This window comes from Dunckerocampus dactyliophorus, chromosome 9 (assembly GCF_027744805.1).
Source record: "Dunckerocampus dactyliophorus isolate RoL2022-P2 chromosome 9, RoL_Ddac_1.1, whole genome shotgun sequence".
Lineage (NCBI taxonomy): Eukaryota > Metazoa > Chordata > Actinopteri > Syngnathiformes > Syngnathidae > Dunckerocampus > Dunckerocampus dactyliophorus.
Window position 1 is genome coordinate 13,022,459 of NC_072827.1, and position 25,352 is coordinate 13,047,810.

Here is a 25,352-nt window from a genome sequence, read left to right on the forward strand (position 1 = left end):
TTACGGATGAAACTGAGACTGGCGCTTTTCATCAAAGATGTGAGTATTAAAGCGGTAAAATATATTAAATGTTGCTTGATGTTCTTATCAATTACAGTAAAAGTGTTGACATGATTCATTTGTTAGGTAATAATAAGCCCCCAGGAGGATTTTAACGACTTTATCTAGCTCAGGAATTAGGAGAATTTTCTCATATTCACACTTGTTAGTAGATGATAAACAATAACATGTTTTTGTAACTAGCAACTTAAGATGACACATAACAAATTTCAAAAGCAGGGAAAAAAATGACCTTTCACCTTTTGTAAAAATTTAAATTAAAATGAATTTAAAAAAACTTTTATCGGTGTAGTACAAGGATGCGAAGGTCCCCAATGACTGGGTTTGCCTTGGGTCCCCAAATGGCTAAATGTGTCCCTGACTCCAGTATACGTGGGAAGCAGTGGAACCTGTAAGTGCTTGTATTGTATTTTACCCCTTCCAGTTGCTGGGAGCCAAGAAGAAGTTGATGCTACATTAATGTGATTTTTAATTAAAGTTATCTGCCAGTTTTTGAGGAAAAGTTATTTAGTGTCATCAAATCTACTGTTGCTTCCAGCGGTTTGTCTGTCTCCTTGGAGACTTACTGGTTTTCATCATACTTGGTGGAAGGCTGGAGCGTGGGTAGGGATGGAAATCGCTTTATTTTTAGCCGATACTGGTGCCAAATCGGTACTTTTGAAATGGTGCCTAAATCTGTGCTTTTGAAAAAGGAAACCTTGTCGACAACATTTTATTTTGTGACCAGTACACTTACGTTTTTCTCAAATGTGACTCAGGCCTCATTCATGTACATAAAAACCCAATATGTATCTGAACTACTGCAGTCTGAACGGTCAGATCGCATTTATCTGACCTACAGTACATGTCATCCAAAGACATGTTTGGTTGTGCAAGACTTCAATAAAGGTACTCAGAGATGTAGGCAAACGTTCTTCTTGTTATCCAAAAAGTATTTTATTTATGTAGACTCCTCTTTGAAATTGCCACGAACGCACCAAGGAGAGCACAAACTGGGGCCATGTTTACTTCCGTAAACACACGGCAATGTGTGCGACTTCATGCGCATGCGTGTCATTTCCCGGACGCATCACGTTCACATTTACAAGTCACATTTTCTGGTAATCTGAGAGACCACATAAAAGATTGGATTTTAACACAAAATCTGAATTGGTCATCCCACTTAACAGTACGAACATAGCCTATATTGCTAGCACTGAAGCCTACAATAGGCTATGTTCACACTGCCAATCAATTCAGATTTTTTTGCTGTCCTGTATTCCTGTTTTTTCAAATGCAACCCTGGTCGCTTTTGTATGTAGACATTAGGGATGAGTCAGATACTCCTAAGTATCCGTTACGAATAATGCATTTCTGCAGAGTACGAGCCTGAAACCAGTACAGTTGTCATTATCCATACTCGTGATGACGGAAAATCCTCATTATGTATTCACTCTTCATGCTCTGTGGTTGGCTAGACACACACAGCGACCGCCCTCCTTAGACATATACACAAATGCACAGCAACACAACACCTCAGCTATCAGCAATGCACTAAACACATTGAAATAGAATGCTAACAACATAATGAATTGGTGGCAATGCTGACGAGGCTAACTTAGCTCAGCAGTTAGTGATCAGCTTGGCGGCTGAATGCTCAAGGCACACAACACATGCAATATCACGGTGCAAACAGCGTCTAGCATTGAATGAATGAGAAATAACCAGGTTACTCACGTTTATAGACGCACACTGTTAGTTGAACATCAAAAACAAGGTCCGTGTTACACCAGCAACTCTCAAAGCTCCCCGGCTGCCCTGGTGCATTCATGTACCCACCTCGCGTCGTAATTGATAGCTACTTTTAATCATATGTTAACTTAAAGGAATGAAAGAGAATGGGCACTACTAAGACAGTCTTTTGTACAATTTTTAAAGTGTTCTTTTAAATATATGGACTCCTAAGGACTTCTTTGGTCCTTAGGGGTCACCTGATGTCCACGGGCACTGTATTGGTGACCCGATTTAGACCAGACATACACGCATAATAAGAACGTTGTTGTGATGTTCGGAGTCTCCTTGAATGCATCTCGATGTCTGTCTAGTGACAACCAGGAAGTGTCGTTGCAATGACGAATGGACTAGAGACGTCTTTTTAGTTTCGAGTCACTGATCTGTATAATATATCTGGATAGCTCATTGGCGATGACTTGTGAAGGCAAACGGCCGCCATATTGCTACTCGCAAGAAACACTTTTCGGGCAAGTTTTGCATTCGTGGTGAACTTATTTTATTAATTCGGATTCGCCACAAATTTCGACTTAAGATGCCTGCATGTGCAGCTATTAACTCCACAAATGGACCGTGGACGAACATTTCACGTGTAAGTATGATTGAAATGTAGATTTATGATTGATAATTTAAGGGTTTTGCACTGTCGATCTCTCAGGTATTTTCGATCGTGTAAAATTCTTCTGATTAAATGTATGTCCACAATTGATAGGTTTAAAGCTCTATAATAGCGAAGAGAAAATTTATGTACTTTTTTGTTATATCATGATATATGTATTTTATTAGGGACGAAGGTTGCGTTACTTGAAGGAATGGGAGAATCTCAGTGCTTCCATGATGCTTACCAGGCAGTTAGCAAGCCAGTTTGCATACAGTTGACCCGGCATGACCCTTCATTTGGATAAACTTTTTTTTTTTTTTTTTGCTGCTGAATGACTGACATAAAAGGATTCATTCTGGAAAATAATATTACTGAACATGCATACCGGTATGTTTGAGATTGCAAACAACGTATTGTCTTACCCAAAGCATATGGTTTTGTTTCAGTGTTGTTGTTTTTTTCTCTGTGTGTGTATGTGTTTATGGTTATTACACATGATGGTTATCACATATTATTCCTGTGTTTTTTGTTAAAATATATTTCTATATCAGAAAAGAGGTTATTTCTATTTCATAACACAAACAAAAAAAAATCAGCAAAATGTTAAATGATTTTAAAACTTGTCCAAAGTCACTCTCTTTTATGATTCATATTTTGTACAGACGGGAGCATAGTGAATTGTATGAAAGTAAGAAAAAAAAAAGGATCATGACCATGGATTTTAGTGGAAAAAAGGGATGGGATATGCAGTTAAAATTAAAATCTCTTTCTAGAGGAGTAAAACTATGCATTGCTATAGGGGAGTGCTGAGCCAGGGTGCAGAGTAGTATTTTGTCCCAAAGGCAATGAGAATTGGAAGGGGGAAAAGTACATTTAATATAGCCAAAAGATAGAGAATAACGTATCAAATCCTTTTTAAGGGACGAAGGTTGCGTTACTTGAAGGAATAGCTTCAGCGGCTTGCACTCCGGCGTGCGACGTATGAGCTATCCAGACTTATTAGTACAGATCAGTGTTTTGAGTTGGAAATACATATATGGTGTTTGAATTGCACTGCTGTTGATGTTTTCAGTTCAGAATAAAGTTATAAAAGAACATCAGGCTCTCGTGGGGAGCTACACATCCACCCACACGCTCCTTGGAACAGACATGGCAGAAAGTTCCCCACAAACTGCCATAGCCAAAATTCTTGCCATTTCTTTCTTAATCTCTCAAATAATTTGGTTAAGAAAATCTTGACTCCGGTTGCACAAAATCCTTGAAATTGCCAACAATTGTGCCAGGCCTTCAATATCCACACTCACACGCGCCTGACATTGTGTTTTGTGTGCATGCATGTCATTTCCGAAAGCACTGCGTTCACATTACACACAGATACAGGTTATGTTTACAGGTCATGTGAACAAATGCATAAAAAGATTGGAAACTGCATTATTTTTGGAATTTTGCCCATCATACACAATGAACACACATCTTTTCCTTTTCTGTGTATTCTTAAGAGAGAAAAACAGCTAGCACGAGGCAGCTAACGATGCACATACAGTCGTCCCTCGTTTCAGACTCACCCGCGATAATTTAATTTCCTGCAAAGTAGGACTCATATAAACAGAATAGTTCAAAGTTAGAGCATAGGAAATCTGTTTATTACTTTGTAAATACGGGTTTTAACATTATTAGAGCCCTGTAGACATGGAATAACACCCCATGGTCACTTTTACACTCCTATGATTCTTATTTTACATCACATTGCGCAGGCTACCGGATCTCTGCAGGGACATAACCGCCGCTGGCATATCAAGCTACAAGCTAACGAGTTAGCCTCTCCAGTTTGCTTATTCTAAATTTAAGAAAGTTTTTTGAACGGAGTGGGGAAGAAGGGCAAAGAAGCCAAAACTTACCACTTCCACACGGAATGAGAGAATAACTTTTTTTTTTTTATTGGACCTCAGCCATGGCATGTCAGGTCGACTCTGCTTGCTCAGTGGCCGGTCTCCATGCAGTGTCGTGTCTCATTACATAAATGATGCCTAGTGACCCGAATACTACATATAACTTGTACTTCAATATTTTTTGACTAATAATATGCCATAGTCAACCACGAAACAGTGATCATTAATTAATTATTTTTTTGAAAAAACACAACATAGTGAGGGAGCAATATTCGAACCATGATATAGCGAGAGACGACAGTGTGGTTATTACTATTAATGTTGGCACATGTGCCAGTATGGAAGTGAGTTTTGGTATCCATCCCTACGCGTGGGTACAGAGGAATAACCAATCCAAATTGGGAGCAGATCTGTTGATGATAGCAGCATTTTTCCATCAGGATAGGGTGACCAGAAGACTCAGGGTATGTTCTCTACTACTATAACAGCATCCACCGGAATCTGGAATTCCATTATCTCTGTTGGCGTGCATTCTTACATTGTGATGTGACTTTTGTCACTGAATGTACAAACTGTATTATTTTAGTTTTTGGCTATAAAAATAGTTGTTAGATTAAGTTAACCAAAGTACAATGGAATCCTATCATTGAAATGTAAAAAAAGTTATCTTTTGCACATACAGTATATCTGTATACTCCAGTTTCAAAGGCATTCTTGTCGGAGAATTTGTATAAAATTGCATCTCTGGCTGAGGTGAACACTGAAGTACAATGTCACTTGAGGGATGATGCGACTATTTCAAATAGCTGACATTATTTGTAGACTAGAAAACCCACAAACCCATGGGGGTATTTTTCCCTGCCCACAATACAGTTTGTATTTAATCTAATATTCCAGTTTGATGCACTTCCACACATCAATGAATATCAAATTTCCATTTAAATGAGAGCCCCAAAGAGAGATTCGGCAAATGTCCTTCCTGCATAATGTCTTCTTACTCCGAATCATTTTACACGGTGTTTGATCTCCTGTGTAAAAATGACATGCATGCTTAAGCACATGGATAAAGTGCATATAACACATTTATCGCCTTTGTTCCTTAAACTGTGGGTGACAATTGTAGCGCTATAGGCGCCCAACAGCAGCAAATTGTTTTTCAAATTAGTCGAGCAGGAGTGCATTGAAGGCAGCCACAATGGTTTACATCAACTAGAGCTGCGCCGGTGTTGTAAACATCGCAGCTTACGTATTGATCTTTGTCCCATACATTAGACCACAGCGCTCCATTGGTGTACTACGCACTGAAAAGAATCACCTTTAACCTCCAAGTACTTTAGTTTAGATAGGAAACCATACACTGTGAAAATTGATGGAGGCTGGTAGAATGTAATTTTATGTTATAGTCGGACATTTTTTTTTTTTAACTGTGACTATTGTATTATTCTGTAAATTTTTAGTTATACAGTTAAACATTGGTTTTCGTACGATTTTTTTTTTATGAAAAATCTCAGCAAACTGTTTCCTCGTTTTTTGTACACCATCTCGGTTGTCGTACAACATTGTGCATAAAAAAATAGTGGAAACTTGGTTAATCTGTTCCAGAAGGTCTGACTCTAACCGAAACGTACACTAACCAAGTCAATTTTACCCATAAGAAACAATGTAAATCCAATTAATCTGTTCCAAAAAGCCAAAAATGTAAACACAAAACACGTGTTTATAGTTTTATATGCAGAAAACAATTCTAAATGCATATAAATGACGAATGAAAGGGATAAAGGGACATTTAACATCACTTTTACCTAGATTGATAGTTGTTGGCAAAGACGGCAATGTGGCAGCGAGATCCACTGAGACACCACCTTCGTGTTTTTCTGTGTTATTTCTTGAATTGAAAAAGTGTTTCTCACCTTCTTTATCAAAATGTTGGCACTTTCAACATTCTTTAGGTTCATATTGGGCTATTTTACAGCCATGATAAAAGAAAATATGTGAGGCGTAACTGTGTTAGTTAGCAGAGAACTAAGGAGTCAACCGCTGATGACCTCATAGATGAGTGATGGTGCTGACTTCCACTTTTTGTTTCCATGTATCTGCAAGTTAAGTAAGTTAAGTAAAGTTTTTTTTACAAAAAACAAGTTAACTGGGGCGTATGCTAACCATGGTTCCATTGGAATTTGCCCTGTACTGTATCATTCCGTGAAATTGGGTGCCCAAACAAAGGACCCTACATGTTACTGACTCGCCGCACTGTCAGCGCATTTTTAATTTATTATTTCTAAAAAAATGCATTCAGATTTTGTACTGTTTGGTTTTGGAAAAACCCTTTGGAAAGGAAGCAATGGAGTTTGGGGACAATGACTTCCTGTTACAGTTCCCATTTTGTTAGCATGCTAATAGGCTGCTAACAGGAACAATATGTGATAAAAATACGTTATGAACACAGTTGGACTCATGCAGTGTATTAACATGTCAAGAGGCCCGCCATTGTATGCTAAATGGCAACATTTCTGCGTACATTTCGGACAAAGACTGAAAAATACGCTAACCGAGGCATACACTAACTGAGGTTGCACTGTGGTAATCTGGTTAGTTCAGCTGTGCTTTCCAACAATATTTCAAAATCTTAAATGGCCTTGTTTTAAGGTTCTTTTCTTCTTGTGTTGCGATGATATTAAACGTTATTGCTTCATATTCAAACATGTGTCACCACACCTTTGCTCATGTGAATCATTTGCTTGAGTGTCCTGCTAAATTGTTTTCTGAGCTTTATTGTCTCGCTGGGCCGCTAGCATGGCCTCCGATGTTTTATTCTTCTCACAAACATGCCCCTGAAGAGGTTCTGTTTTTACAGCAGCTTATCCAGTGACGACGGAGAAAGACTTTAAACTGCTTTGGAAGCAGAGTTTGTACAAGATTTGTCATGCTTTCTTCATCCCCATCATGAACAAATGACGGTATGCTTACATGAAACACTTTTTTTCAAATTGATGACAACTACTTAGTGTTGTGCTTTTGCTTTTGTGCTTACAGTGTCAGCTCTGTTGGTCTTACTGTATGGAGTAAACAACAGTATGAAGATTTAAAACTACCATTTATCTATTCTCATGCCACGCAGGGGTTGGCTGTCTCTCACTGCGGATTAAGTTTTAAATGAAACTGCTTCGCCAACGAGTAAGTAGCTCCCAGGAGGGTCTACTGTAGCTGAGGATAAGCTTTGATATACTTTGAACATGCTTTAAGCTTCACCATCACTTCTTCTTCTTTATTCTTCATGTCTGCATGGACAGGATGTCTTTGTTCGTCTGTTATGACAGTTGGTTTGTCTTACCCTCTTTCCTGTGATTTGGAGCTGAGTCATCAGCAACTTGAACACAGTAGGTCTTCCTGGTCTGAATCCCTCCTCCGCAGAGACGACTAACGTTTGCCAGACGCCGGTCCAGCTTGCTCAGTAAGGGTGCAACGAGACATTCATCCCAGTCAGTGGTCCTCCACTCGTAGCTGAAAAGCCAAACATATACACACACATACGGTATGTATGTTTTTATTATCATTATCACCTTTGCAAGCTCAATTAGAATGAACGGACTTTAGGCAGGAGGCGGCATACAGGCTGGGTTGGCCGCCAGTCAGTCACAGGACACACGTATAGCAGACCTTCCAGGATTTTGCGATGATACGATGGCACCAAAACATGCAAATTCAACCATTTCCCGCAAACTATGCGCGACCTTGCAACTTTGTCCAATCACCACAACTTCCCTGCATGTCAGCTGTCTAAAACAATTAAATGTGTCCCTGCATGGCCCACCCAAGTCCTCACTTCCCTGTTTACATTGACAGAGATGTGGAAGTCTGATGGAAATCTCATCATCTTTCATTTGGTAACAGAAATCACTGCTATAGACCGCACACTCAACCTTTTCTCAATGTTTTCCACAAAAACACAAATGTTGGAACACAAATGAAAGCTTACGATTGACACACTTAGAAACACAGTACTGTAATGATAAGGTGGACAACAGGTACTGCTTTCTCAACTTTGGCAATGTTCAGGCTGAAAACTACTTTATTCAACTTTGCATTTGACAACTGAAAGGATTTTATCTGCACTCTTCTTTTTACATCATTTGGTTTTATGTAATGATTTTAGAATAATTTTATGTTTCATTGAATGATTTTATGAGGTGATTTTACCCTTCTTTTCTGAAAAGCACGTTGAGTTACGTTGTGTACGAACCTTGTGCTCCATGAATAATCTTGCCTTGCCTTCTTCTCTCGCTTCTGTCTTGTGTCACAGCGCAAAGAACACGTAAAACACTGATAACAAATTCGTAAAATCAGAAGCTGATGCAATGCTATTGAAAAAAAGCGTCAAAACATTGCCACAAAATCCTGAAGGGTTGGTTATTGAAAAACATAAGCCTCTAAAAATTGCAACTTTTGTGCAATTTCTTGAGAAAAATGACACGAAATCTGCCATTCTAGATCACAAAAATACTAATTTAAAAAAGTTCTTTTTTGAAGGGTTTGGTTTTTGAAGGGTTTTAACTTTTTGACAAACCGTTCACAAAATCTGGCATTTTAGGTCACAATAATCATTCTAAAAAGCCCACAAAACCTCGGAGGGTCTGGTTATTGGAAAAAAAAAAAAAAAAGCCTCAAAACATTGCAACTTTTGTGCAACTTTTTTGTGCAAAACCCTGGAGAGACTGCTACAAACATCCACACCTTCCTTACATGCCAACATACCAGAGAAACCCCTACGCAAGCATGGTGACAACATGCAAACATCATTCTGAACCAGAACCATCTGGCTGTTAGGCAGACGTGCTAACCGCACTTCCACTGTGCTGCCTACCGCTGTTTAAAAAAAAATATATAAAAAAAAAAATAAAAATGCAAATCACGGAGGAAGGTTTCAGTAACTTTAAACAAATGTTCCCACTTTGCCATGGCAAGTGCGGCGCAGCAAAAAGCAATAATATTTGTGGAGTTTTCCAGAACAACGACCCTAGTAATCTATCAAATGCTTATTTTCTGTAATGAGTTTTCCCCTAATCATGTAAATCCTTTGCTCTGAGGCGTTCCATGTAGATTTAGTCAATAAAACAAGATCTTCTAGCAGAGAAAAAATACTTTTCTACTGCGTGTAATATTACCTAAGGCTTAACTTAACCCAAACATGCCTGCAACAATGGCATCCATACAGTTCACGCCTCTTGGGTCACAATTACTGCATGCATTCATATTAGATTTCTAAATCTTAATTACAACTAATTAATTTTACTCTGAAACCAGAAACTCCTAGGCATTAGCATCAGAAAAATATCCATTCTTTTGTTTCTGGGGACGACAGCGAGCCAAATGGTGATCACAAACATAAACATCAATAAAGAAGTACCTAGGACAGTGTGGAAGTAAATCCCCCATGATGTTGCAAGCTTCTTTTTCCTCAAGGACAGGACATTGTTTCCCCCCACCCACTGGGATCTGTGTCATGACTCGTGACCGCAGACGATAACCAGGTGACAGGTCAGTGGATCGGCAGGTCTTGGAGCAGGAATTCCATAATGACCATTCAGAAGTCTGACAGTCTTTGGGCATCACGCATGCCTGGAAGGTCACAGGGGAGCTGTACTTGGTACAGAGGCTGCAGGTTGAAAAGAAATTAAATCCATAAAACAGATTCTAATAATTAGGATTATTATTTGTTAAAGACAAATAAATTGTCACTGGACATAAACAAGCAAGAGACCACTGCAACTGCAACTTTCTGACCTGCTTTACATTCTAGAGGCTGACATAAAATTACTTTTGTACAGTGAAATAGACAGAGCAAAATCGCTGACTTGATGAATACAAAACATGCAGATTAGTGATGTAATTACAACTTCTATTGTTCAATTCAGACTGCTAAATTAGCATGGTTAGTAAAATGGGGCTACAATGCTGATTTAATTTGTGCATTAGGCGATAATTGGAAAAACAGAATGAAACAGAGCTCAGATGGGAAATCTTTATTTTACAAAACTCCAATCCTGATTTAACCAAACCCAGATATGAACACACACACACACACATACACACACACACACACACAGAAAAACACTTAATCCAGAGAATTTGGACGGTGTATTGATGTAAGAAATTTAAAAAAAAGAGATTCAAGAGAGTTTTATTGTCATGTGCATGGTAAAACAGCAGTTATACCATGCAATGAAAAAGAAAAAGTATGTAAGTGTTAGGCCAGGTAGATAAAAGACTGGTGTTTAGTCAATATTCTGTTTGAATCCCAAGGCTGAAAGGAAAAGTAAATGTGCTTTTTTATCGCTGTTCATGTGTGTATTCTCTTATCAAAAATCCAAATACCGCAGTTCACTGAAACAGCATGCAAAGGAAAGGAGCGGCACTTGACATTTAACACAAAAGTGCTTTGCCACCATGTTAATACGGTCAAACACCCCCTTTAACAGGGCATTTAATTGAGAAACACCAACCGATAATAGAATCACTAAATTCAAGCATGCATAATAGACATGCTGGGTAGCGGATGACCACTGACCGAGTAGCCCCTCTTTTGATAGAACCATGAAAAGAATGAACTCTTCGCGAAAGCTAATGCAGATAAATGGAAAATAGGAAATCCATGTCAAACTGCTACCAACAAATGATTCATTTCTACAAGCTGCATTTTTTTTTTTAACAAAAAAACACTAAACTCTTACACAATATTCAAGAACATCACAATTGGTGAAATATATTTCATCATCTCAAACATTTTATTAAATCTATAAATATCTTTTTGCACATTTCAGTGATAGGTAGTAATTCATTTACAGCCACGTTCCGTTCTACATAAATAAGAGCAATGCGGTGATCCCTCGGTTTTTGTAATACATTCCAAATGGTACACACGTATAAAAATCAAGGCAATTTTTCCCCATAGGAAATAATGTAAATCCAGTTAATCCATTCCAGACACCCAAAAATATTAAAGAGAGAGTTCAATTTTTTGACATGAAGTTGTATGACACTCCCATCAACAGTGGACAATATCAACAGTGACTTACCCCCCCGTTTGGTCCCGTGAGTCCAGTTCTGGTCGGAGGAACGTAGTTCTACTTAGTTGCTGAGGCCATTTGAGTAAAGAGTTTGGCTTTTCAAAACAATATGCGTTCAAAAATGTAATACATTTGCATCAGAAAAATGCCTCCTCCTCAAAAAAAAAAAATCAGACCTCACAAATCGCTCTGCGTTATATTTGTCTCCCGCCATTTCCCTGCGCACTGTCGCCTCTCCATTCGTGTGTATGTGATGAAAATGCTCACATCTTCACCCGCGAAGGAGGAGGAGGAGGCATTTTTATGATGCAAATGTATTACTCTTATGAACGCATATTGTTTTGTTCAAAGTCTTTACTTAAATGACCCAGCAATTAAGCGGAACTACGTTCCTCGTCACAGGTAAGTCACTGTTGAGATAGTCCACTGCAGATGGTGATGCCATACAAGTTCACGTCTAAAAATCCGACCTATCCCTTTAACAAAAAAATGCATCTAGAGGACGGTGTGCCCATTACGTAGACCACAAGCTACCAGTCAATTGTGAAAGTAGTTTGGGTCGCTCGCATAAATGTCACTTTGTAGATGTCATATGACATCAGTCATCTGACATTAAGCTCCCCTCCTGATACGCTACTTCTACCCCATGGGAAAGATAAAGTGGTAAATAGATGTCTCAAGCTACACACAGAGATGCAACTTTCATCTTTATTATTGTGATTACGGCTGAACTATCTCAGTGGTAACCTGCCTTTATCTATAACAGAAGCTATCCTTCCACTTGTAGCGGCTGATGTAGAAAAAAAAAGTGAATTGTTTGATGGTTTTGCTTTGCGTTCTGAACTCCACTACAGAAATGTGTGTCTTCTATACTTCTGTTTCTTAAACTATTACTTCATAATTATTTGGAAAATGTGCCCATTGCTGAAACCTTTTTAATATGTTGCCTTGACTAAGGCTGCATTGTCTTGTGCGGAATCATTTTCAGTTGTTGTATATCAGTAATGTTTGATAGCAAATGATAACTGGGCAAATACATGAAGTGTGTGTCTAATGAATGCTACGTAGCTGTTTTGATTGACGTATTCCCGGTACTCAGATTATGTACTATTGAGGAATTACGTGTAATTATTTTTTATTGCCATACTGAATAGAATTATTGAATGATATAAACTACTTTGATTCCATGTAAACTTTGAAACTGTGAATGTGAAATACTAACCATTACTATTAATATCGTAGTTTCAGTTTACCAGTTAGATTTTATATACCGTATATGTTACATGCTTAAAGTAAGAGAGAGATCATGTGGACTAGTAACTTGCATTGCATGCACCCCTGATATACATGTACAACATACATAAACGCTCATATTTATAAATGTTTATAATAGTAAATATAGTGTATATAGTAAATATATATATTTTCCATATATTTATTTTTCTATATTTATAGTAGAAGGTAGAGCTTTGGGACTTACTCATTTTTAAAGTGGCTCAAAGCTGAAAAAGCGTGAGAACCCCTGATATGGAGAATAATTCTAGTTTTATAGCAGAGAAGAATACCAAATAATTCTGAATGACGGATTGCACTACTTCTCTTACATCCTGGCAAGATGAAATTCAATATGGTTTCTCACCTCCTTTATCACATTGCTGGCACTCTCAACTTTCTTTGGCCGCATGGCGTGTTACTAAGCTGTCGTGCTCAATAAGAAAGAAACACTTAGCATGCTTTGTTTAGGCACTCGGTTTCTCGTGGGACGATACAGTAAAGAGCAAACAGACTAGTTTGATACGTGCAATATTGGACGAAAACCGAGGCAAAATACGTTCCGCTTAATCCGTTCCATAACTTGATTCCACATACATCACCTTTTTTGTAGCACGGTTAGCAAGTGAAGTGTACTTTTATAGTTATTTCCCCATATCTCCACACAATAAGTTAGATATGGTAATACCAGAGAACAATAGAGAGTATGGACTGATTTTTGGTTCATAACAAATTTTGCTTTATTGAGTATTGAGGTATTTCTTGACACTTTATATTGTGTGTTTGTAGTGTGAGATTTGCAACCCATGTTCTGTTATAAACCCCACAAATGTATTTCCGTTCACCTTGCAGATGTCCATGCGGTCAATTTGTATTTACATAAGTATCCTTTCCATGTCCGCTACAGATCATGTCGTACTTGTCCCGCATTATGTCCAGTGTGTGCCAAAATTTGCGCAATCAATAGATTCTTGAAGCCGTTATATATTGAGAACTCCACTTGGGTAAATGGCTGAGATGCTGCTTCGCCATCCTGCTTCTTGGGTGGCCCCATGGCTGTTAGCAGCCCCATGGTGGTTGTTTTTAGTGGGTGTGGCTTACATACCGCTGCACTCTATAGTCCGGAAAATACAGTATACTCAACAAAAATATAAACGCAATCCATTTTTCATGAGCTGAACTACACAATACCATTAAATTGCACATTTTGGAGTGGCCTTTTATTGTGGCCAACCTATGGCACCCCATGCAATAATAATGCTGTTTAATGAGCATCCTGTGACATGGATGAATTAGGAATTCTCCCTAACAGATTTAGACAGATTTGTGAACAATATTTCAGAAAGATGGGCATATCGTACACATACAAAAAGTTTTACATCTTTGACTTTAGTGCACTTCAGGTTCATGTTTGTTTTTGATTGGCTTACCTCAGCATTGCATTCTTCCCATCACTCCGTGTGCAGCGGACTTGCCGTGTCTGGTATCCCACCTCCAGCTCCCATGACATGGGTTGCTTGCGATGGCTATGATGGTGATGTTCGTGGAAATGGGACGCCTCCTTGTGCAACATGACTGTATTGTTCTCCTTGTTACTTCTGAAATCCACAGTAGTCCGGCCACTCAACAGGTCGTCCTTGTGATGGGGGAGCCGACACCGGCTCCAGGCTCCTACTTTAAGGCTATACTGGTACTCATCCTCCCCAGCAGGGCAGTCAACAGGGCCAGAACAAGTCCTGGTCTCCGTCAGATTGGGGCAGCTTGCGCCTCCGTACATGGATGTTGTCAGAACATGTCGAGTCCGATGCTGCAAGCCAACGCCACATGTCTTACTGCAGCCTGACCAGGAGTTGAAGTCTGATACAACACAGTCCTGAGGACAGGGAATGAGACAAGCCTGCTCCACAGGTGGTTTCTGGGAAAAGAACTCACATATCCTTGAAGTGACTGTAGTGCGGTTTGAAGTGCGCACACACTGAGCCTTTCGTCTCTGGATGCCATGCTGTGCTGTAATGCACTCTGTGGTCCTCAGCTTGAGCTCATTGGAAAAGAAAGGGACAAGAACACAGCCCTCCCAGGCAGACAGCTCCCACTCAAAGAGGTCCTGGTGCCAGTCGCACACCTTAAAGCAGTGTCGCAGATTCTGAGGTTTGTCCATGTGGTTACAGTGCGAGTGGTGGGTGGTCCACCCCTCTGTATGGACACACCAAACTGTCCTGGTCTGAACGCCACCGGAACCACACTCTTCGCCCATACAATGACCCCACTGGCCTGAAGCAGAGAAAGCACACCAAAGAAGGATCATTTCATTAAAATGGAAGCTTTAAAAAAAAAAAAAGGTGATTGCCGTTATCTGCCAACTTGCAATCAAATACAATTCAAAGCCATTCGCTTAACCTCTGTGATTGCTTTATTCATGAACAGAGGGCAGACGCAACAAAAGGAACCAAAGGCAATCAAGCCAGTGGTGAATATCAATATATAGAAATAAAGGACCACTTTGTCAGCCGTAAAGGATGAGATTTACTTAGTTTCTTAATTCCAAACAGGTCAGTGCCCGATGCCATGTGAGCCACAGCCCACAGGTCCGATATCCTTCAACCACGCTATTAAATGACATCCTTGTGTTAACAAAATAACTTTGAATAAAGACTTTATTTTTGGGACAGTAACCAACCCTTGAATCTGTTGATTTATGCGTCAGGGGGAAAAAGTTTTAAATTGGTGAATTGTGTCATAGTTCATTGGTGCATCTAATTGACTTTGTTTGTCCTGACTTTGTAATCGTGATATCCAGTGTTATGAATATTTGTGTTTCTGCTATCTTTTCATCTTACGCCTCCACTTTTTTTGTTACAAATATGAATGCCCCATCTTTAAAGGTTTGAGTGTATAAAAACATGAGGAAACTTGATTGCGTACGCAAAGTTTATCTACTAACAGGATGTAATGAGGATTACATCTGTCATATGAGCGAAATAGCTTTGGCAATCCATTTTGAGTGTTTGCCTTCATGAATATGCAGACTGTATACAGATTATCAGAACGCACAAACTACCAGGAAGTGGATATACAAATATAAATAATTTAGCACATGCAATGTGATTTATTAAAACTGAAACATGTTTGCGGTCTGTGTTCATGCCGCGTTTTTAGCATGTTTAGAAGGCAGGTTCAAACTCGCTGGTCATTCTAGCAAGGAGCAGGCACGCAATGACAAAGGACTGTTAGAAAGAAAACCAGTAAGAGACATACCGACATGCAGCGCTGCAATTCATGAGCGACTGGTATTGCTGATTCGGAGCCAGTCCCAAAAAAAGAGCCATGCCACACATCTCCATGGAAAAACTCCTTGAAACACTGCATTTTCTTGCGTCTGCCGGTGTAATAATGACCAGTGCGCACCTGTCATGTCCTTTGGTGCAATAGTGTGAATTTTAGTGTGGATTTCACCAGCTACAGTATATAATACCCCTTTTCCATTGTCGCGAACTTTGATGTTGGTGCTGGATTAAGTTCGAGGTCGAGGTGGCTCGACACCAGTTTAATTTTCCGTTGACCCGGGGAGCCATGTCATTACGTCACAGGGGTTACGCCTCCCATCAGGAAATAACAGGAAATTTCAAGTGTTGACCATTTTTTAATCTAAACACACAACTCACTATAGTCTTGACACTGCACACTATTTACAGGTAAAGGTATAAATGTAACGGTGCAAAAATGTAAAAATTGCAAAACATTTTAACATAAAGATTGCACGTTGCAGGGTTCGGGTTGGTGGGGAGCTTGTAGCGAGGGGAGGATGATCCATCTCATCAATATTGTTTTCTGCCAAAAACATTAAACCAGAACACAGCTACACAATAAATGTTACTTCTTACATGACTATAGGTTTACAATGAAACTAGATTGCTGCCGTACGCATAAATGAGAAGGGGAGGGTGGCGAGATTCATTCGACAATAGCAAGCAAGCATGCTAACATCAACAGCAGGCTAGTGTTTACACCAAAAACTGTGCTGTGAAGATTAAATTAAACAAATACAATTTACAGGAGTCCAAGTAGGTCTGACTTGTGCCTGGGTCTTCTTTTGTGATGGCCTCCTGGGTTTCGGTGGAGTTACTTGCCAGCAAGTCTGTGGCCCAAAACTTTGCTCCTCAAAATAAGTCATTACTCTCCTCCGACCACTACCACTCCTGCCGAGGTCTTTCTTAGGTCTCTGTAGTCCTTCTTTAATTTCTTAAGCTTGGTATTTATTTGCTCTGTAGACCAAACAAAACCCGCAGCAGCCATCTCGCCTCTGATGAGTTCCTGTCTTGTCTCAAGAATATCACAATTGGTGAAATATATGTGTTCCGGTTCTTGTCTCCGTTTCAAATTTCTTCTGCACTTCTTCAGATGTCCAAATGGACAAGAGACATCAGTTTTCCTCTGGTGTCCATGTTTTCGGGCCGTTTTCCATTGGAGAGTGCAATGCAATGCAATAAAGATGGGTGTAATTTGCGGCTTTTTTTTTTTAGGTAGCCTCGCCCACCTTATTATGCAAACGGTTTGCCCACTTGGCCCAGCAAGCTTTTGGAGCCAGAGTTGAACCAAAAAGACCAGTTGTGGAACCATAACACTGGAAAAGCAAACCTCTGAGAACCAGTCACAGTGGAAAAGGGATATAAGTAATGTGTAAGTAGATTGTAAGTGTAGTACATTTTCCACATGCCCATTATGTAGTATATATATATATAAGCCTGATATATCATAAATTTAATTGTTTAACAGGTTTTAGTGTAAAACATGTATATTTCATGGTATGTTGTGTAAAACATGTATATGAAATGACAAGATAGACTAATACAGCAATCATTCGCCACTCCATGCTTAGAAATTCCGCAGCTTCACTCTATCATAGTTTTTCAAAAATATATTAATTAACAAATCATTCTGTTTTGTGGTTGAATATGGACTATTATTCGTCAAAAAATATGCATAAAATGTTATGTGTTTTTTTGCCACAATTGATGCCTCCTCAGGCATAAAAACGGCCGAATGCACTAAGATAGAAATATACAGTAAGGGATTCAAAAATCACATTCAAAGACGCTGCGATATGTAGTATTTTACATTGGTCAGTACGTGGCTTATTGCAGGTTTGAATTATCAGGAATTATCCGTAACAAAAACACGGGCTACTGTTGCAACCATAACCCATGCCAAACTGAAACTCGACCCGACGTCACTTCCTGTCCACCCTCCACTCAGCTCCGCTAGGGAACACATTTACATCAACACACACAAGCACAAGTTTTAATTTATGTCTTAAATTGCTTATTTACTTGTTATGCCCACTATTGTATATTCTACTTATTATCGCTATTCTGTTGTTATATCTATTATGTTGTTTCATGTCTAGAGGGCTCTAATAATATTTAAAAAAACATATTTAGAAGGTTGTAAACATGTTTTCTATGCTGTAACTAGAAAAATATTAAATATATAAATTAGGAATCCTACTTTGTGGAAATTCCTTTACCACGGTCAGGCCTGGGACCGTTTAACTGCGATAAACGAGGGATTACTGTACCACTCTTTCTTGACTCTGAGGTTTTTTGCCTCTCTGTCTATTTCTATTATGCAATGTGGCAGTTATCATTAATAATTGGTGTGAGGAACAATTGCACTAATTAAAACATTAAGCACCTTTGTTGGCACGCATGAGCAAGTGTTAGTTTAGGTGTCCGGTGGGGCCAATCACCGCACAGAGGGTTCAGTGCATCCATAAGAACCTTTATTTATATTCACACCTGCTCTTGTGGTCATTAGTGGCATTCTTTTGTCAGACCTGTGCTTTTTTATCAACTGTGCTGTTCCACTGTGTGGATGTGTGCATGTGATTTATGGAAGTGTGATTAGGAGTGAGTCTGCTGCCAGGGGATCCTGCAAACACAAGCATTAGCTCTCTCCTAAGCTCTGAATAATCTGTCAGCATCAGCATGTGTCAGCCTCTCAGGACGAAGGAGTCGGCCTCAGTTCCTTTGTTTTTATTGCACTTAGTCACCTTGCTTACACTTGATGCCTTTCTCAGCATGAAGCTAAGGGCTTACTGAGGGCCGCTAATATGTTTACTATTCCCCTTATGTCCTGATATACAATAGAAAGAAATTGGTAAAAGGCTGAGCCAATTACACCCCAATCCTGGAAAAGACAGAAATTAAATAGGCACTCTTTCAGCAATGATCACTTGAGGTGGGCCTAACGATAGTCGCAATAACAAGATACACAAAAGCAATCAACGATGCCCCGGAACCTCACAGATGGGTCCAAATGGGGAGCAAACAACAGAGCAATAAACTGTCTCGTCAAAAGCAGCAAGCAACGCTTTATAAAAAAAAAAAAAAGACCTCAGCACAGTTGAATGTCTTAATCTCTTTCCTCTCTGGTCCCTTTAATTACATTTGGTAAAAGCCGCATTGGGTAAGTTCTGTAAGAATTTATTGGACATCTGGGTGCACAAGTCCTCACCTCATGTTGCAGTTTAGAAGTGCCCTAATGTTTGGCCATGATTGAAAGTGATCATAGCAACAAACACGTGTTCATGATGCCATTTTTGCAGTGAAAAATAACATTCAAAGGGATATTTCCTGTGTGCTCGAATGTTGACAGGCTTCCGCTTGAACACTCAAGCAAACAGAGTTAAGTTCACATTTCCAAATGATGCCACATCAGATTTACCGGTATTATGTTTGGCACATTTTGAGGACAGTTGTTTTAGAAAAGTCCCTCAGGTAATGGCAAGTTTGGGACTGAATGTGTTTACCAGAGGGTGCTACTGTTAGGAATGGAATATTTTCCACTCTGTTCTGTATAGGTACTGCAACATGTATGTGCGTGAGTCACCCTCCTGTCTCCTGGCTTGAAAGCTCGGCCATTTGACCTGAATTGGTTGAACCCAGATCAGACCAATACACCAACAAACAGTTATGATGAAGTTTCCTGATCATTTGAACTGCCTCCACAGAAAGCTTGACGACGGAAACCTCAGTTTCACTTTACAAACCGCTTTAGTGAGTGTTCCCTCCAGCGGTGGCATTACAATAGTTTGTATCTACTCCTTTAGAGAATTATTTCACAGCTGTTAGAATAAAGGAACCTGGGTTGACTGTGCCCTGGAAAAAGGGCTGGTCCGAACACTTCTGCCATCTGTCTGGACTATCTGTCTAAGACCCACACCAGGATTTGTGAGTGAAAACCAACGCAGATGGAAAGAAAACAAAAGTCAAAATCCCAGAAGACGTTCAACCTTGGAAAAGCGTGCCAAGGTGGCAGTAGGTAAATCCACATTATTTCCACTAGATATATTCTATGAATCTTAAAATAATAATATGGGTTTTCATGCCAAATTCAAAGGCTACACAAACAACAAGGATTGCTGCTCACTCAATCTCAGTGTCAATCGCTGCCAGACAAACAATATACCTACTGTGGCCGGGTTTTTTTCATGTGTATTATAATCATACTCATCACAACACCGTATCAGTGAACGTTATTATGGTGTTATTGGTGTGAACAGTTCTCTTTCTTCACTTTGTTGTACGTCCATGGCAGTGTTTTGATGAGTCTGGTTGCCGTACGTCTCCTCGGAGTGACGTCGCAGCCGGCGGTTCATAAAACTCACTGGTGGAGGAGTGGGTAGCGCCCACACCATTCTCTTAAACATATGCATGTTTAAGCGAACCACAGCTTCATTTCACTCGTATTTTATAGCTGTTTACTTGCGGATGACAGCAGTATGACAAAAACGTTTTATTGAATGAATACTTTTTATTGCTTTTCCAAACATTTTTTGGTGTCATGAGCACTTTAGACACAATACAAAAAGATGTCATATTATTTATTGGAATGTTAAAGTGATGACATCAAAACAGTCGAATCAAAATAGTATATGATAAATAATTATAAGAAATCAATATATACAAAAACATAAGAAATATACACTATTTAACATAAATCACTTGCTTTGGTTTTCCATTTTCGCACATTCAAAGATATTTGCTGCAAACCTTAAGGATATTTATATATGTAAGATATACTACTTGATTTCTTAAACTGTTGTTTTTAATCATGTAACTCTGTGCTTCTCACGTAGTGGAGCGGGCCCCGCGGGATGGGTAGGGCATCATGAGTAACCTTAACTTGGAAATTGTTTTAAGTTGTTGCAGATGCAGTTTAAGTTTGAGATGTTATCTCAAGATTTGCAAAACTACAACAGAATCGATCTTTGTTTTCTTATATCATATCCATGGTGCAAGTGGATAATTTATAAGCCTTCTTTTCCTGGTTCCATATTATGTTTTTTTTTGCTCCTGAAAAAATACAGACGAAAGCATTTGCCAGGAAGATATGTTTGGATGGATGGTATTACTCCGTTTTAGAAAAAAAAAAAAAAACCTCTAGCTGAATCCTCTACATTAATCCATCATCGCACTCTTGGTTGTTTACAATCAAATACAAGTACATTTTATGTGTTTTATTCTGTTTATTTAAAGTTTGTTTTACTTAATTTGGATTTTTTGACATGAAGTTGTATGACATCCCCATCAGCAGTGCACTATATCAACAGTGACTTACTGTACACCCCCCCCCCATTTGGTCCCGCGAGTCCAGTTGTGGTCAGATGTCCGTGATGAGGAACGTAGTTCTGCTTAGTTGCTGGGTCATTTAAGTAAAGAGTTTGGCTTTTCAAAACAATATGCATTCAAAAGACTAATACATTTGCATCATAAAAATGCCTCCTGAAAAAAAAATCACACCACGCAAATCGCTCGCTGTTATATTTGTCTCCCGCCATGTCACTGCACACTGTCGCCTCTCCATTCGTGTATATGTGATGAAGACGCTCGCATCTTCTTCCGCTGTGGAACACACGCAAACAAGATGGCCACGGCGCTCCGGATGAAGATGTGAGCATCTTCAGGTGGGGTCAATTACTGCACTTCTGTGTAGGCGTTTATAGAAGGCTAACATGAAAACAGTTGGACTCACGCAGTGTATTAATAACACGACACACAATTCAAGTAAACACACATTTGATCACTCGTGCCGGACGACGTGACTGCCACTCACACATAATAATTTTGCAGCTCACATTAATCAGTTTTGCAAGGTGTTTTTCTTGGGCAGACATACAGTAATGTTCATCCCCGCAAGATTCAGCAGGTGATTAACTACAGTGAAATGACAAAGGGTGCTCTGAATTAATAATGTAAACCAGACATTATGGCGTGCATGCACCCTCCAGCGTGCTGCCTTCTTCCCTGACAGCTCTTGCACCATCCATCTTCTACTTCTCAGCCTGAGTTTGACTGTTTATACGTATGTGTCGCTCCACTTTTTAATTAAATGATACCTGTGCCACCGAGTCACATTATGCATAGGTGTCCCCTGTGCCACACTGCCATCAACTGCAATTTATGACTAGTGCAACACATCTTCAATTACTACATTTAAATATGCAGAAGATCATCAGATTGCAGGTTATCACCAGAAGGCCCATATTAAGAATGAGGGGCTGAAGCAAAGTTATGAAATGTGATTTTAAAAAAAAGAAAAAAAAGTCAATAGCATTGCTGGGGTAAATGAAGTGACAACCTTCGTGTGATAGTAAATGTTTGACCTTTTCTTTAAATTGTTTAGCATATTTTAGCTTTGTACTGCACCTTGAACTGTCTCAGGTCAAGTGGATCCAGGAGGCCTTTACATTCATGCGTACACTTACAGCTTTTAAATGAATACCAAACAATAAGTCAAAATAAGTTGGAGGAAAATGTTGCTGACTAACACAATCACCAACCACACTGCTTTAAGTTAAACTCTACTACAGTGGAACCTCGGTTTGCGTACAATATGGCGCGCGTCTTGGCCTGTTATTAATGTGTTTTGTGAGTCCAACTGTGTTCTTAATGTATTTTCATCACAAAACATCCTTGTGAACAGCCCATTAGCTTGCTAATACATGGAAATGGCAGACGGAAGTCAACAATCAATGGCGTCGTCAGAATTTGACTCTGTGGTTCTTTGCTAACTAACACAGTTACACCACAAATCTCAAAAATGTTAACAAGGGATAAATGAACATTGAAGGTTACTTTTAACTTCATTGAAGATGTGATTGTTGCCAAAGACAGTGGCAACGAGGTCAACACTGACACCACCTTCGTGTTTTGCCGTTATAAGTAATTTCTTGAATTCAACAGTGTTTCTCACCTTCGTTATCAAAATACTGGCACTTGCAACTTACTTTGGCTCCATTTTGGGTTATTTTTCAGCCGTGATCAAAAGAAAAGCAGAGACTTGAGGTGAGAAACACGACTGAATTCAAGAAATAACTCATGGCAAAACATGAAGGTGGTGTCTGTGTTGATCTCACTGCCAATAGAAATTGTTATGAAGGAACAATGTTTATATTTCCACCACTTGCTTTCAAGAGGTGTTTTTCACTTCAGTCCCAGTAACAACAACATATTGTCAGGCTTGAAGATCAGTGCAGAAATACAGTAAGTGTTGGATTACTGCTTTGCTGTCAGTGACAAGCACAGCACTTGAGTGCAAACACACAGGTAGCAAAATAACAAATCATCCAGCAAGTGTGTATTGTTATTTATTTATTTATTTATTTATTTTTAAATGTGTTCATGCGCAAGGCTGTATTATGATGCCATGTTTGCAATACATTGTATTGCGTATGGACTGGTTTTTGTCTGGGTTAAAAAAAATGGGCCATATGCCGATACCGATCCAATGGATTAATTATACATTTTTCACTTTATTTATGACATGTGCTGTTGGCCAAATGATATGAAAAAGGGAACCATAATATCACCTTAATTTAGCCAAAAAACATATTTGACTTATTTACTTACTTTGGCTGCGTTACTTTCCGTTTGACTGATGATCACAACTCACCATACATACCATACACATTACATGTTTGTCCTTCAGATGCCGTATTACATTAAAGCTTTTTAACGTGCTACCCCTGCAAGAGAGTTTTTGTGGTATGTGTTGGTAGTTAAGACATGATGTTTTTGTTTTGGCACGCTTGCACACGATGAAGGAAAGTGGGAGGAGCATGATGCCCAAGAGGTTCGCTAGGGCAAGACACCACACTGCGTGCATCAATCGCTGCGGACCGCAATGGTACTGCTGCAGGTGATCGGCGTTTGTGATCGCCGTTGAAAGGCATTTATCAGCCTTTTTTCACAGAAACACGGAGCATCCCAAATATACTGTATATACAGTATAAATATAAATATATAAATATCAATCAAAATGCATGGCATGTTCTCAGAACCTCCTGACTAAAAACGTGACCATGGACTCAAAATTTTACGTTGCCTTCCACTCAATCGCCGCCACATCATAAAAAAAACATGTAAAATAAATAACTGCATTGTTAAGATCAATGAATAGTGGCAAATAAAACCTGGAACTTGCCGGTACATGGCAGTGATAACAATGGTGATGATTCGGAAACCAGATGATTTTTATATATCAAAACATAAATAATTGAATGCCATTTTAGTCACATGGACTAATTTGGCCCCACAACTATGGCCTAGCTTCTTGCTTTACAGCTGGTGTGTGTTAGAAGCAAAACAGTACGCGTGTGATGGTGGCGGACACAAAAGGTAACGATTGAGACTGGATTTCCAAAGTTCCTGTACTTTGTTAATATTATCTATGTAGCGGAGATAGCTCATCAATAATGACTTTCACTGCTAATAAAATTAAAGTTCATATCAGGGCAACTCAATAAAACCACAATATTGCTGTCAGGTTTTTGTGTCCTTTTCTTCTCCAATATTAAGGATAAAAAAATGTCCCTTTTTTTTCCAAAGATAGTCCTTTTAAACTAGAAAAACATCATGCGTATCCTGCTTACATATAATGAATTTTCCCATGCATTTCAATATGCAATAGTGGATAAAAGAACAATTTCAAAGTAGCACAATGTCATAAGAAGAGACAACAATATATGCTGCATGTTCCAAATAAAACACACAAAACAGCTACAAATCCAGTGCATCGTGGTATTATGAATACACCAACTGTTCCACCTTGTCTGTAATATAATTTCAGTTGCTAAAACAGAAAAGCAATTGGCAATTTCATGAGAAATTGCGTGAGAATCCTGTAATGTAGAATGAATGTTGAAATATCCCAGAAATGTGTTGAAATCTATTCACCGACTGAGGATCGAACCAGCTACCCTCAGGTTGGGAGACCTGAGCCATACCACCGTGTGCAGAACAAGCAGAATGTGGCATGTAATGTTGAATGTAAAATGAATTTGTCATTGAAATCGTCCTTCCATTTTCAATGGGGAAAAATGTTACAGAAGATATTCAATTATGGAAAATGTGGGCATTTTTAGAAAAGTCCTGATGGTAGCACACATATCCTGAATGAGATGACTAACAATGCTGGAATGTGAAATGTTGGAAATTAGAAACCTATTCCTAATGTTGAAATGTATAAGTTGAATGATTACAGTGAGATGGAGGATCGAACCAGCAACCATCGGGTATGTCAGTAGAATAAGCAGAATGTTACGGGAATGCAAAATGAAAAAAAAAAAAAAATGTTTGTCAGCATTCACGCAATAACAGACAATGCACTGATACTTCTTACTTGTAATGTTAATCA

General features: G+C 39.1%; 1 protein-coding gene and 1 long non-coding RNA gene across 7 annotated transcripts in view; one reads left to right on the forward strand and one right to left on the reverse strand.

Annotated features, from left to right (window-relative positions):
- Positions 1-25,352, reverse strand: part of thsd7ba (thrombospondin, type I, domain containing 7Ba) — a 229,943-nt gene that overhangs the window by 113,999 nt on the left and 90,592 nt on the right. For both annotated transcript variants that reach the window (XR_008572372.1, XM_054786288.1), the window contains exons 4-6: positions 14,087-14,927; positions 9,725-9,973; positions 7,652-7,821 (exon numbers count right to left, since the gene is read on the reverse strand). Coding sequence is in view for 1 of the 2 variants with exons in the window: in XM_054786288.1 (XP_054642263.1) it covers positions 7,652-7,821; positions 9,725-9,973; positions 14,087-14,927 (1,260 nt within the window). In the remaining variant the exon portion in view is untranslated. The remainder of the gene's footprint in view (positions 1-7,651; positions 7,822-9,724; positions 9,974-14,086; positions 14,928-25,352) is intronic.
- On the forward strand, positions 2,137-16,433 carry LOC129187261 (uncharacterized). 5 transcript variants are annotated; one of them, XR_008572376.1, is made up of 6 exons: positions 2,137-2,422; positions 7,175-7,277; positions 7,354-7,494; positions 7,611-7,852; positions 14,123-14,995; positions 15,081-16,433. It is a non-coding gene; the product is annotated as an uncharacterized LOC129187261 (long non-coding RNA). The 5 variants fall into 5 exon arrangements; XR_008572377.1 differs by having other exon boundaries at positions 14,123-14,757; positions 14,825-16,433; XR_008572373.1 differs by having other exon boundaries at positions 14,123-16,433.